At 37.6% G+C, this 12,698-nt stretch overlaps 1 protein-coding gene across 1 annotated transcript in view; it reads right to left on the bottom strand.

Annotated features, from left to right (window-relative positions):
• Positions 1-270: 270 nt before the first annotated feature.
• A1CF (APOBEC1 complementation factor) overlaps positions 271-12,698 on the bottom strand; it is a 78,518-nt gene continuing 66,090 nt past the window's right edge. Inside the window, exons 8-12 of the mRNA XM_059053999.2 lie at positions 9,503-9,776; positions 7,344-7,549; positions 4,221-4,357; positions 3,365-3,504; positions 271-422 (exon numbers count right to left, since the gene is read on the bottom strand). Of these exons, the coding sequence (XP_058909982.1) occupies positions 271-422; positions 3,365-3,504; positions 4,221-4,357; positions 7,344-7,549; positions 9,503-9,776 (909 nt within the window). The remainder of the gene's footprint in view (positions 423-3,364; positions 3,505-4,220; positions 4,358-7,343; positions 7,550-9,502; positions 9,777-12,698) is intronic.

The raw sequence follows: 12,698 nt of genomic DNA on the forward strand, positions 1-12,698 counted from the left end.
CCCAAGACACTCAGGAATCTTGGAAGAACACCTTTTTGGGGCAATGGCTCTTTAGCTTCCTTTTAGATAAATGGCTCCTTAACATTGGATTTCATTAGAAATAAAGTTCTCATATCATGATTCTACAATTAGTATCAATGTAAGCCGTACAGTCTCAGGAAAGGCATCACTCTGGGACAAGTACTACTTGAGATCATTAGGGGACCGAGTTACAGGTGTATTTCTTCTAGATTGAGTTTTGTGTGTTTTATTTTTAAAAGAAAGATGTCTTCAGAAGGTTCCATATCCATCCCCTTGGGCAGTCACTGCAAAAGTGGGGTAGACCTCATACGTTGCATATGCTGCTAAGTCTTGTCCCAGGGTCACCGCTTGCTTGAGCTGGGCTGCAGACACAGATGCAGTTGCATTAGGGACAGCATAGCCTGGAGGAGAAGGCAGAGAAAACTTCATGAAAGGGATTCGGATTTGCTTCCTTTTGGCTTATCGTCTTTTTGAAAGATGTAAATTTAACGTATTGCTTAAAGCCAAAAGTTAACGTGTACCTTTTAAAAGGTGCCCTCAGGGGACGTAATATCTGGACTCATTGATTAGGGAAGAGTGTTCCTCAAAGTGGGGTCAACCATTTATATCAGAATTGTTTCACTGTTAGAAAACTGACAACGTGGTGGATAGATGCCAAGAAACGGAAACTTGACAGGATGCTGAGCTGATTAAAGTTTGATGTTCAGAACTTTTTCTGAGGGTCTCAGAACTTGTAAAGGAGAGGAGGCAGTTGATGGGTTGGCAAGGAGATCGGGGTGGGCCCTGTGGGCCTGGTTCTGCTGCATCCCCACCCTCACCTAAATAGAATATTAAAAACCATTGCCTCTACCCAGGGAGGATTATAGGGACTGGGTAGACCAATAGGAGAAATAGTTAAAGTTTTAGCATATTTCTATATAGCACCATAACATCAAATACCTAGGGTGTCCACGTTTTGGTCTAAATGGATAGGACAAACAATACCTCACCCCACCATCGAGCTGTCTTTGGGGTATGCAGAGGTCTTAGTGGTCGTCCGCACTGTCAGAGAACTAAGGGGTTTGAGTGATAAGGAAATACTCATGTGCTTTTGTATTACTATCATGTCTAGCTGATTAATTCTTTTGAAGAAAAGAGCATAATAGCTATTATCTAAAAGCGGTAGTTCCCTGTTAATAATGTTTTAGACCCAAACCTGGTTATTTCTGAGATGATCCTCAAATTGTGAAAGATGATGAGAAAAAGTATACTTAAGCAGCAAATGGGGACCTGATTTAAAAAAAAAAAAAAAGAAAAGAAAAGAAAAGAAAGAAAGAAAACAAGCCCATTTGGTTTATGTGTTGTGGAAGTCTGCCCCAACCCAGGCACATTGATTTCTTTCTGGTGGCTTCTCAGGAAGTGGTGGTGGGAAGCTGGCTGGACTATTTGTTAAAAAAAAAAAAAAAAAAAAAAAAAAAAAATTGAATCCACTCCTTGGCTCGTGCACTTTGGGCAGTAATGCTGACTAATGTGCTAGTGAAGTTTGGTACATTTTCCAAGGATATGAGAAATACGTTAACAATTACTTTCATAATTTTGGAAACAGTATTTCTAAAGTAAGTAAAATATACGTGTATGTGCGTGTGTAGCGTAGGTTTTATCTTTAGGGATTTTGAAAAGAAAATTGAATTTTCTTTTTCAATTTGGCTAATTTCTAAAGTACAAGAGCATTTGTGTTTTAAATAGAGTCTTCCCTTGGAGTCTATTATTCTTTGCTTGACTCCATAGCAAGTTATAAAAGATCTTCTCAAATTCTTAGGCATTCCCAAGGCAATTCTCATGCTCTAAATAATTTTTTATTTCTTGTAGGAGCAAATAAAAGTGAGGGTAAGATAAAATATTTTGGGGCAAAAAGCAAATCCTTTCCAATGTGAAATCAAACTTTAAAATTCTCCTGGCAGTGACTCATTTATTTTTATAGTACATTAATTTGGTGTCTTTGGGGTACAGCTTTCTGCAAGACAGGGCCTTAACTTTCTGCAAGAACTGAGAAGCCTGGCACAAGTCCCCAGAATATGGATGTATCAACACCCTGTTGTATGGAAAGCAAGCACAGCGCTGATGGCTTGTGCACAGCCCAGGAGGGACCTGGCTCTCGGCAGTGGCAGCTGTTGCCTTGATAACCTCGAAGAGGTGCATCACACATCTTCTCCACGTTCCAAGAACAAAGCTGGAATTGAGGTCACACTTGTGTGGGAAGCATGATTATTTTCGGCTTCACTTGCCAGAACGGAGGCCACATTTGCAAGTTTTGAGAAATAAAAGGAAATGAGAGCCAGCTCAAGTGTTATGGATGTGAGGTATATAGCAGTTCTCATACCTACACAGGACCAATATATGAATTAATCAATTGATAGGAACGTCTCATTTCTAGGTCTAGTCAGAACTCTCTGATTTGGGCTTATGAGAAGAGGTATCCCAACACAATGACAAATCAGAATGACAGATTTCTTCGAAAGACCTAAACTTTTATTACTAAGAAAGAGTGGAGTTGCTCAAACTAACTGCTGAGGGAAAATTTCCAAAAGAAATTTCTTGTCTGGTCCTCTTTAATCTCTAGAGGATTCATTTTTAATTATTAGCATTTGTTGTGGGTACATAATAAATGGGGAAAAGTCTTTTAAATGTGACCCTGAAGGCATGTTGATCTACATATAGGCTTTACTTTAAGTAATCAGCATATGCCCCAGACCTGAATTATAGAACAGATAAGATGAGCCTGATTAGCCACTTATTGAAATGGTCTCTCTCTTTTTCTTTCTCTCTCTCTCTTTTTCTCTCTCTTTCACATACACACACACACACACACACACACACACACACACACACATAGAGTTTTTGTCTATTGGTGGTACTTGGTTTCTTCATCTGTACAATGTGCATGATGATAGAACCTGTCTCTTGTGGTGTCATGAGCATTGCTGAGATAAGTCAGTGCCTGGCGCATAGTAAGAATTCAAATAAACATCATCCATGAATGTAGTAGTAGTAGAATGTAGTAGTTCTAAACTCTCCTACTAAAAGTAAAAACCCAAACAAACCAGACACAGAGAGATTGATTCCTTCAAGGTCACACAGCTGCTTATAGCTGAGCTGAGACTAGACCCTCCCTCTGCTACCCAGCTCAATTCTCTTGCCTTGTACTTTAACGGCTCACTCCTCGGGAAAATTCGTTTTGGTCACAGGTGGTGTAAATCAGATTTATTGTAGTTGAAGTTCACAGATAACTCTGTGAGTCCATGGTCCCAAAGAGGGTCTCCCAAACACTCTGCAGGGTGCCATTTCTGGCATTATTTTTCCATACCTGGAAATGCGGCAGCAGCAGCTGCGGTCTGGGCATCGGCTCCATCGGTGGGGATGCCCAGGGTCTGCAGGGTGTACTCGGCTGCATATGTCTTTGCTTCATCCACATAGGCACTTAGCTTCGGGGGTGTGAAAGGGTGGCTGGAAAGCAAAGTCAGTCAGGGTGTGCATTTTAAACTTACGTAGCTGAGACAGGTGAAAACCTAAGGCACTGTTCACTTTTTTGATTGGATAACGCCATTTTGCGTGGGGACTTATCATTCTCCGCTTTTAAAGCTTCCAGATATACATGCATGTCGGAGCGTTTGTGAATGGACCTAGAACATCGGTGGACGATGACATTCCTGGAGCGTACTTGCAACTCATTATAAGTTCTTTCTAATGTATGTGTGAAACACGATGGTTCCAAAAACATGTAGAAATGCAGGCTTAAGGTAAAATTGAGAAGGTGATAACCACTAATAGAGAGGTTATAGCCTTGGTTCAAAACTTAAATGGCAGGGCATGGTGTTGTTATTTATAAAAGGGCAGTTTCGTATGGTTCAACCCAAATACTATGCAGATAAAAAGGATGGGCTATAGTTTTCATTTCTATTACACTTAACATCTGCAGTTTTCCATTGGTTGATGAGAGTACATAGTCTTCATTGTCTGTAGGAAATTTAGGGGCTTTGAGATGTTAGTCTCATAGCTGTCACATATATCCCAAATACACATCTCAACATTTTCAATGAATGAAAAATGAGTAGGTTGTAGACTTGAATATTTATCTTATTTAGATAGTGATAAAATACACTTAATTTACAAGACTCTTATTCTAAGATAGAAATGATTAGGAATTTGGAGAAGTTACACACATGACAGGATTCTGGCTGGACAGGGCAGGAATAGTTATTTTGTATAAGAAGAGTTGTCTTTGATCTTGTCCAATGGCAGAGTACAGCTGATATACAGGTTGTCCCCAGTTATTTTTCTGACAAACTTCTTCTAATATCTACAAGAGCAAAAAAAAAAAAAAAGTGACTTCCCTTCCAAATATCACATTTGCATTATTTCTCTAACTTTCAGGTTTTTAAACTTGAATCTTCAGAGTTTAAGCAAATATAAGAAGATATAAAATGCCACATGGTTTAATGACTCATAAAATTTAAGATGAACTCAATTTGAACTCCATTTCAAATGTTATGTCTATTAATTCAGGAAAATCATTTTCACACCATATATTCTAATACACTTTTAGTTTAGTCCATTAGCTCTAACTTTTTGCCAATAGTTTAATTTACAATTTGTTTGGTATATTTATTCCATTTTTAAAAAAATTGATATTCCAGCACTGTGTAGCTGGATTTACTCATTATTACCCTGAATCCTTCTGTTTATAATGGTTTAGAGAAAATAACCTAAGGATTTATTCCTATTTCATGTCATTTGTCATAGGGTTTTAACTTTACATTTTCATAAAAATAGAGTTTAAAAGTTTAATGGGTTAGTATTTATTGATGAACATTAATAGAGGGGTGTTGATAGTTGCAATGTCTTTGTTTGGCAGAACACCACTTCTGGCTATTTTTATAACGATCTGATTTTTGGACTCTTCCTTCATGTTTTTTTCTTCTGTCATTACTCCAAATCAAATCTTGCCTAAAGGCACATATTTTCTTCATGCCGAAACCATTTTTGGTGGCCCACAAGCCCTGATGTTCCCATTGGTCAGCAGATCCAGTAAACTGTGCAAAACAGGGCGTAAGCCCTAAAAAGTGACTCTTGGAACAGAACAGTTCCCAGGTTGAGTCTGTGGAATTTCTTATCTCATTTGCTCTAATGCTTATCCAGATGTAATAGCATGACATTTTCCAGTTTATTGAACTTATAGATTGCTCCTATCTCCTCTGTTAACTGTGGCTCCTTAAGACTCTTAGTTTTGTAGCATCTCTTGTCATCTACAAACTGTTCTCTAAGGTTCCTGGGCAATAGTCAGTTACTTGAGCTGGCAGATATTCTGCCTGCTTGTTTATGCCCATTGTGAAAACACATGTAAAGGATACCAGCTCTAACTCCTGACTCTGCAGGGCAGGCTGCTCTTCTTGTTGGAAGTTCATAACTCCACCATGGAGTTGTCCAGGCTTCATCTGTGCTGGTTGGGGGTGCCATGGCCCTTAATTTCTAAGCCGCAGTTGCAGAAATTCAGAGACAAATTAATTAAGAAAAACTTTCATTAGTTGATAGAGATAGTTACTCATATGTTACTATATAATTTTTTTTTGGTAACTTTATTTTATTTATTTATTTTTGGCCACGTTGTGTCTTTGTTGCTGCGAGCGGGCTTTTCTCTAGTTGCGGTGAGCGGGGGCTACTCTTTGAGGTGCGCAGGCTTCTCATTACGGCGGCTTCTCTTGTTGTGGAGCACGGGCTCTAGGCACGTGGGCTTCAGTAGTTGTGGCATGCAGGCTCAGTAGTTGTGGCTCACGGGCTTAGTCGCTCTGCGGCATGTGGGATCTTCCCGGACCAGGGCTCAAACCCGTGTCCCCTGCATCGGCAGGCGGATTCTTAACCCCTGTGCCACCAGTGAAGCCCCCATATATTACTATAAAGCATGACCAATTTCTAACCTGGATTTAATATAAAACCAGAGATCATTACTCATGCTATGGCAGTTCTTAGAACTATTACACAGAATTTATGACAATGATTATTTTTTATTTTCTAAAAATATTTCTGGGTATCCTAGTACTTTAATTAGGTTGCTTATTTTAGGTTTTAACCCAAGATAGATTGGATTGACTAGCTTTTGTGTTTTCTGAGCAAAGCTCCATCATGGCACTTACTAGATTTTATTGTAATTATTATGTGTCAGGATCCTCTCACTGGATTGCCATAAGATTTTTGACGGCAAGGGTTGTGTTCTATTCACTTTTCTATCCCCAGCACCTAGCACAGTACTTGGTGCATAATGCGTGCCCCCCAAATGGTTTTTGAACAGACACATGATTACTATTTACCACTCCGATATAGGCATCCTTTAAAAAAAATTGTATGGGGAGGGCTAGCAGAAACTGTAGATGAGCTAATTTATATGTATAAGAAAGCCATTAATACACCAAAAACAAACAAAAAAAGCCCACTCAAGATGAGATTTTAGAAAATAAAGTTTTCTACCTGATTGCAATCATAAGGCTACTCCCATAAATTTGAGGCTTATACCTTTGGCGTGGGAGTTGGGAATTTTCCTTTAGGACATACAAATTGTCACTCTGAACAACTGGATATTGATTATTCAGCCGAAGTGTCTCTGCAGAGAGTCCAGCATGTACTGCACGTCCAAAGGGGACAGTGTAAGGGTTAACACAGATCCTGTTTTGTTTTATTTTTAACCCTGTTGTTCAGTTTGCATACTGGAACAACTTTTATAACTTTTAATTTTCCGATAATAAAATCATAGGCTCATGCAGAAACATGGAAACTTAGAATTGTGAAGTGAAAGCAAAAAATTTACCTTAGTGTTACTGCCCAAATACAGTCATTGTAGATGACTTGGTTTCATATGGCTGATGGCATCTTATAGTTAATATGAGTAATGATACACCAGAGATAGCACAGTGTTTTCTCTTAGACACAGTGCTTCCAAGAAAAGATGTTCTAAATGATCTATTCATTCCCTGTCATGAATGCTCTTCATTTGCCAACCAGCCTTGCTTCATTTTATTCTCATTTAAGGTATTGGTTGATAATTCTTGGTAGTGTTCAGGATCCTGGCATTTCAGTGGAAGATTACTTAAGATGTCAAATTTCATAAATAAAAAATGAAAAGAGTCTAAAATGAAACAATTGTACTCAACACCCACTTTTCTCTCACAGTACATTATGTTGATTGGCCACTATATCTATTTAATAAAACAAAACAAAACAAGACATAGTAAATGATGGTCTTTGGCCCAACTTATACAAGCTATCCAAGCTATCTCTGGAATAACATTACCTACCTGTGGAGCAAGTTTAATTCCTTGGGGTTTTAAAGTGACAGGATTCATTGGGGTGAGCTCCATCCCAGGCAAAAGATCATAGAGTTTGTCTTCTCTCTTGTCTCCTTTGACCTGGTATCCTCGACCCAGGCCTGTGTAAGCCAAATAGCCACGGCCGCCCAGTCCTCTCACTCCCGCAGCCCCTACAGGTACATTCATGTAAATTTCTAGGAATGTAAGAAGGCATTAAACCGAATCAAACCACCAGAAAATCACCCTGAATCTTACTGTAATGGAAAAGTTAGCCCAAGTCACATTGATTATTTCCCTGAAGACAGATAGAAAACTCCAGGATTCTAATGTAATGAAACTCAACATAAGATAGGGTTCACCACAGGTGTCTTTTTTTTTTTTTTTAACTGTCTGTGGAAGAAAGCAATACTATCAAAGCTATGGATAAGTATACGTGCAACTTTAAAACTTTGGTACAGAGAAATTTTGCAATTTCTCTCTTCAGTTAACCTTTCATTGACATTTTTCTGTAGACTAATAAATGTTGGGAAGGTATTTATTAAAACATCCCAGCATAATATGACCACATGTATTAAAATAAGTCTTGCCTTTTTGTCTTTGATCAGTAAATTAGAAATGAATTCTAGTTTCTCTAACATTCCATTCGTGATGGCCTGCTGGAAAACCAACATTTGGAAAATGTGTTTTAAAACTCACCATTTTCTCTCATATTCTATCAATGTGAGGCTTAAATTTCCATTGAGTTTCATTAATAGATTCCTTTTGATTTTTTTGTTTTGCCACATTGCTATTTTGATTTCCTATTGGTGGCATAAAGAGATAAAAAATTAAATTGATTACCCTTCATCCATGAATATCATTCATTGATTCCTTTCTTGTTATAAGACAGGTATTTTTTTCCCTTGGAGTGAAGTTTGTTTTTTTCCTACATTACAACTGGTTGACAACTTATACTTAATGTAGGGATTGTTTAATGACATGATTTTACATTATAAAAGTACAATGTTTTAATGACATAATTATCAAACCTATAGACAGATCATCCTGAAGGAAATCCTGAAGATTTCTTTTACATTACAATTTGGGGTGGAGTATTATGAGTATGGAAATTTTAAGGCTGTTGAAGACTAGAGTTCCTAGGATGGTCAATTCAGTTCTCCTGAAAAATAGTAAAACACAGTAAGATAATTGTTTTCACAGTAATCTGGACATGCCCCTTTGCTTCTAGTCAAACCCAAGAATAGAATTAAGTACACAGTTTGCTGTTGAGTTGCTCAGACTGGTGTCATATTTGGCAGACAGATCTGAGATTCTGTAGGCATTGGTTCCTAGCAGAACCACTCTGAAGGATCCCATTAGGCAGAGACAAAACAGTTTCTTGAAAATAAAACATGCTTTCCTTATCTTTTACATTTTTTGAAATAACTGAGTTCGGAAGACTGCTTGAACATTTGGAATTCTCACAGGATTCAGCAGGAAAGATGTGTTGTTTGGCAATAAGATTGAGGTCACTTTTTTTTGTTGTTTTTTATTTTTCTATTTGGACTTTACTATTTGTTTCCTGATATCCTGGAGAAACAAGTTGATTTCCTTAGTAATGTGGCTTTTTAGAAGGCATAGCACATATTTCTTGGGGTAGGTCAGATGAGAGCATCTCATATATCTGTTAAATATATTTATGATGAATTGTGATTTATATATGGATGTGATGGCACTGACTCATCATCCAATACTCATGTGTCTTGATATTGGAGGTAACTGGTTTCCATTAAACCATACTGCTCTCAGTTGGAAGTTTTGTAATGAGTCACATATGACTTCAATATGGTAGTACAGTGATAAGGAAGAAACTAATAATTGTGGCCCCGAGTTTTAGTTTGTACACATTTTACAGGCCCATGCAAAGATCAAATGTGTACACCAGACTCATTTATACTGTGTTCCGACCAAGTTTTTTCAATAACCAGTTGTAATGTGAAAAAAGATTCATATGGAAGGAAAACTATTGATATAATATTTGATTTTCAATAAACAATTTTCCAGTTCTTGTCTCCCAGTGGACCCGTCCAATTTGTCTAAGGCTATTGCAATACAAAGCATTTGAAATCGCCGAGTTTTTTTCTAAGGCAAGAGCTGATTAATGTTACCTCTAACAGAAGGGGCTCTGATAATGGCCCTGTTGCCAAGATGTCCTTTGGTGGCTGGGAAATGAAGGCTGGGAATTGCTGTGTAGGCCTGGGGGGCATAGAAGACAGGAGCTCCAAGGTAGGCTGTGGTGGGATCATAAACATGGCCCAAGGAGTAGGTGTACTCTCCCTGAAGCAAGGTGCCCCTTCCACCTGTTCCTCGGGTGTACCTAACATAACTATCCTTGTCCACTGGCTTGGCTAGGGTCACTTCGATGGGGGACCCATCCAGCACCTGTTTTAAACAGCAAGGAAAAACAACGTGAAAAGATATGAAGACAACCAGGTATGGCTGAGCCCTAGTAACACATCTCCTTCTAAGTGTTAGTCTAGTTGCTGCTGTGTTTACTGACTGTTTCACTTATACATGTGAATGAAAAATATTGCCTCTCATATCAGTAAACGAAGGATGTTGCAGCCATTGAGCCATCACATTACATACTCCCCCAACGGTGATCCTGAGGAAACTCAGTATGTGAAAACACAGGATACTGGCCCCAGAGCGCTGAGGTGCATATCAAAGGAATGATTTCAGTGAGCACAGACTCTTGCATCTTCCTATACACAGAAAGTGCTAAATTCCTTAACTTGAGATATCTGGCTTTCTTTAACTAAGAGTAATCTTTTGGTGTTCCAACTACCTGGTCTTTGTTGCAAAAACTCCTACATATGCTGGCTCTTCTCTTCCCTCTTCGAGCAATCCCTTAGAGAGGCTGTCTCCTGGGCTTGAAGTCCTCAGAATATCCACAGAATAAGACGTAATTCTCAACTTTTAGATTGTGCAATTTTTTTCCATTGACATGTGTATCTTATCTTTTCATAGGTTCTTGTTTTGTGTGCCAGCTGAGTTTTCCCTGAGTGGTTTGTTGGTAAATTGCATGTAATCTATCAACAGGTTTGACAATGAAAAATTGGCCACTGTCTATTGACATATTAGTTACAAATTTATTAAGTGAATACAGTTACTGAGACAGAGAATTATGTAATATTTATATGTGATATATATTTTTAATTACCTATTTATATAATTATTCTAAGAAATTTTAGGTTAATTATGGATGGAATATAATCTCCAGTACCTAGCACAGTGTAATGAAGATAAAAGGAAACCAATAAAAGATCTTACCAATTGTTAACACCTTGGCATGGGCAGCATATCAGGCCTTTCCAGCTGCCAGCCAGGTACATGTCTTACTTCTTGGTGCAGCTACGCAATAGGTGAATTTTTACTGGAAGAGAAGTGAGGCTTCCACAAAGTGGGGCCTTACTTAAGAAAGAGGAATCATTGAGGGTACTGCATTGTCCCCTGTAGGTGCTTCCTTATGAAGCAACCTTTTGATCTGCTAAACAGCTGGGAACTAACAAACAGGGATGGCAGGGCAGTACTGAAGTTTCTCAAGTCAGGCACTACTTAAAACTTGTCCTCAAGAATTGCTGAAGTGTTCTTTTTTCTGACACAAGTTTCTGACATTTTGTAACCAGATCCAGATATTGAAGATAATAGCTGTGTGTAGATCTCCAAGTGTGACTTGCTTTTATGTGCTGCTTGCATACACAAAAGATAAAGATAGCTCTCAACAAATACTTGATAGATTGATGAATTTCTTATCAAAGGGACAAGGTGTTTTGAGGAAACAGTTGGTGGCATCTTTCAAATAAGAATGTGGTTTGTTATAAAGAAAAGAAATGATGTAAAGTGTTCCTGCAAAAATTCCCTTTCACAGCAACTCATGATTTCATGAGTGATTCAGTGGTTCCTGCATCACTGAAGTCTGCTGGACAAAATTTGTGCTTTATGGTCATCTTGATAATTTTGGTCAGCCTCTTGTTCCTAGTTACATGTATCTACCCTACTTTTTAGTAGCAGGAGTCAGTATCAAATATGTTAGATGGACCACACTGAGAGATAGAATCCAGCTCATATTCAACTCTATTATATTGATGTTGATGTAATTAGAAGAAACAGACTTGGAGTATTAAAGAAATGGGGTGACCTTGGATGTAATTCTTTGTCTTCGGTCCTGTCTTGAGGAAGATAAGATACCCAGATAGGTCTCTGCTTATAGGAACTTCCATATCAAGAGGTGTTTTTAATATTTTAACTGCAAAGTCAAATTTCTTACTGTAATAGATTTTGTTCTGCATTACTCTGCCCCTCTAACTGTGTTTTAAGCCCAGTACTGTATTTCACTTATTTGGTTTAGATGTTTCAAGATCTAGGACAATATCTTATTAACCTGTATAGCCACAAGCCCAGCAAAATTTCTTTCACGTTGTAGACATTCACAGGTATTTACAGAATAAGTGAATAATCACGTGCAAACTTCAGTTCATCACCTTTCTTTCCAAATAGGTTTCTCTTCTTGACTTCCCTATCAGCCTTCTTCTGGTCTCCTATATTGAAAACCTATAATGACTCATCTTTATTTCTCACTGCTATATACAATCAGTTGTTTGATCCTTTGAATTCGCCCCCCCCCATAGTCTTGTATAGAGCTCTCTCCTACATTCCATTCTCACCCTTATTCAAGCCCTTATTTCTTCCCATTTGAGCGACTATAATAGTTTTTTAACTAGTTCCAATTACACCTCTCACTCTACTCTATGAAACTTCAATTCTTAAGAGGTTAATTTCCCTAAATTATTAACATGATCATTACCCCACTGCACAAAAAAAGCTTCAAAACCTCACCTTGTCTAATAAATATAAATATCTATATGTATATTTAAAAACCTTCATAGTTCCTAGGCAAACTTACTTTTGATTTTCCCATACCACATTATAGTTAAATATTATTATAATATTTAGTATATATATTTATAATTACACTGAATATGTATTTAACTACATAATACATGTATACATTGCTATAAAAATATCTAGCTCTAAATATATTAGCTGCAAAAATTGGAAACAATTTGAATACTTTTCCCTTGTGATTATTCCAGTGTAATTATTTAGCATTTAATTTATGACGAACCTTTCTCAGTAAGCATCATATATCCCTCAAGAATGTTTTCAAATTGAGAAACTAATCTACAAACTGTTTTCAAAGTAATAACATTGTTATGATAATAAATATAATCATCAATGAAGAAGAAATAATGTTTTGCTTCATAGATATGCATTTTAATATACATTAATTTTTGCGCTGCA

Source organism: Kogia breviceps, chromosome 2 (assembly GCF_026419965.1).
Source record: "Kogia breviceps isolate mKogBre1 chromosome 2, mKogBre1 haplotype 1, whole genome shotgun sequence".
Lineage (NCBI taxonomy): Eukaryota > Metazoa > Chordata > Mammalia > Artiodactyla > Physeteridae > Kogia > Kogia breviceps.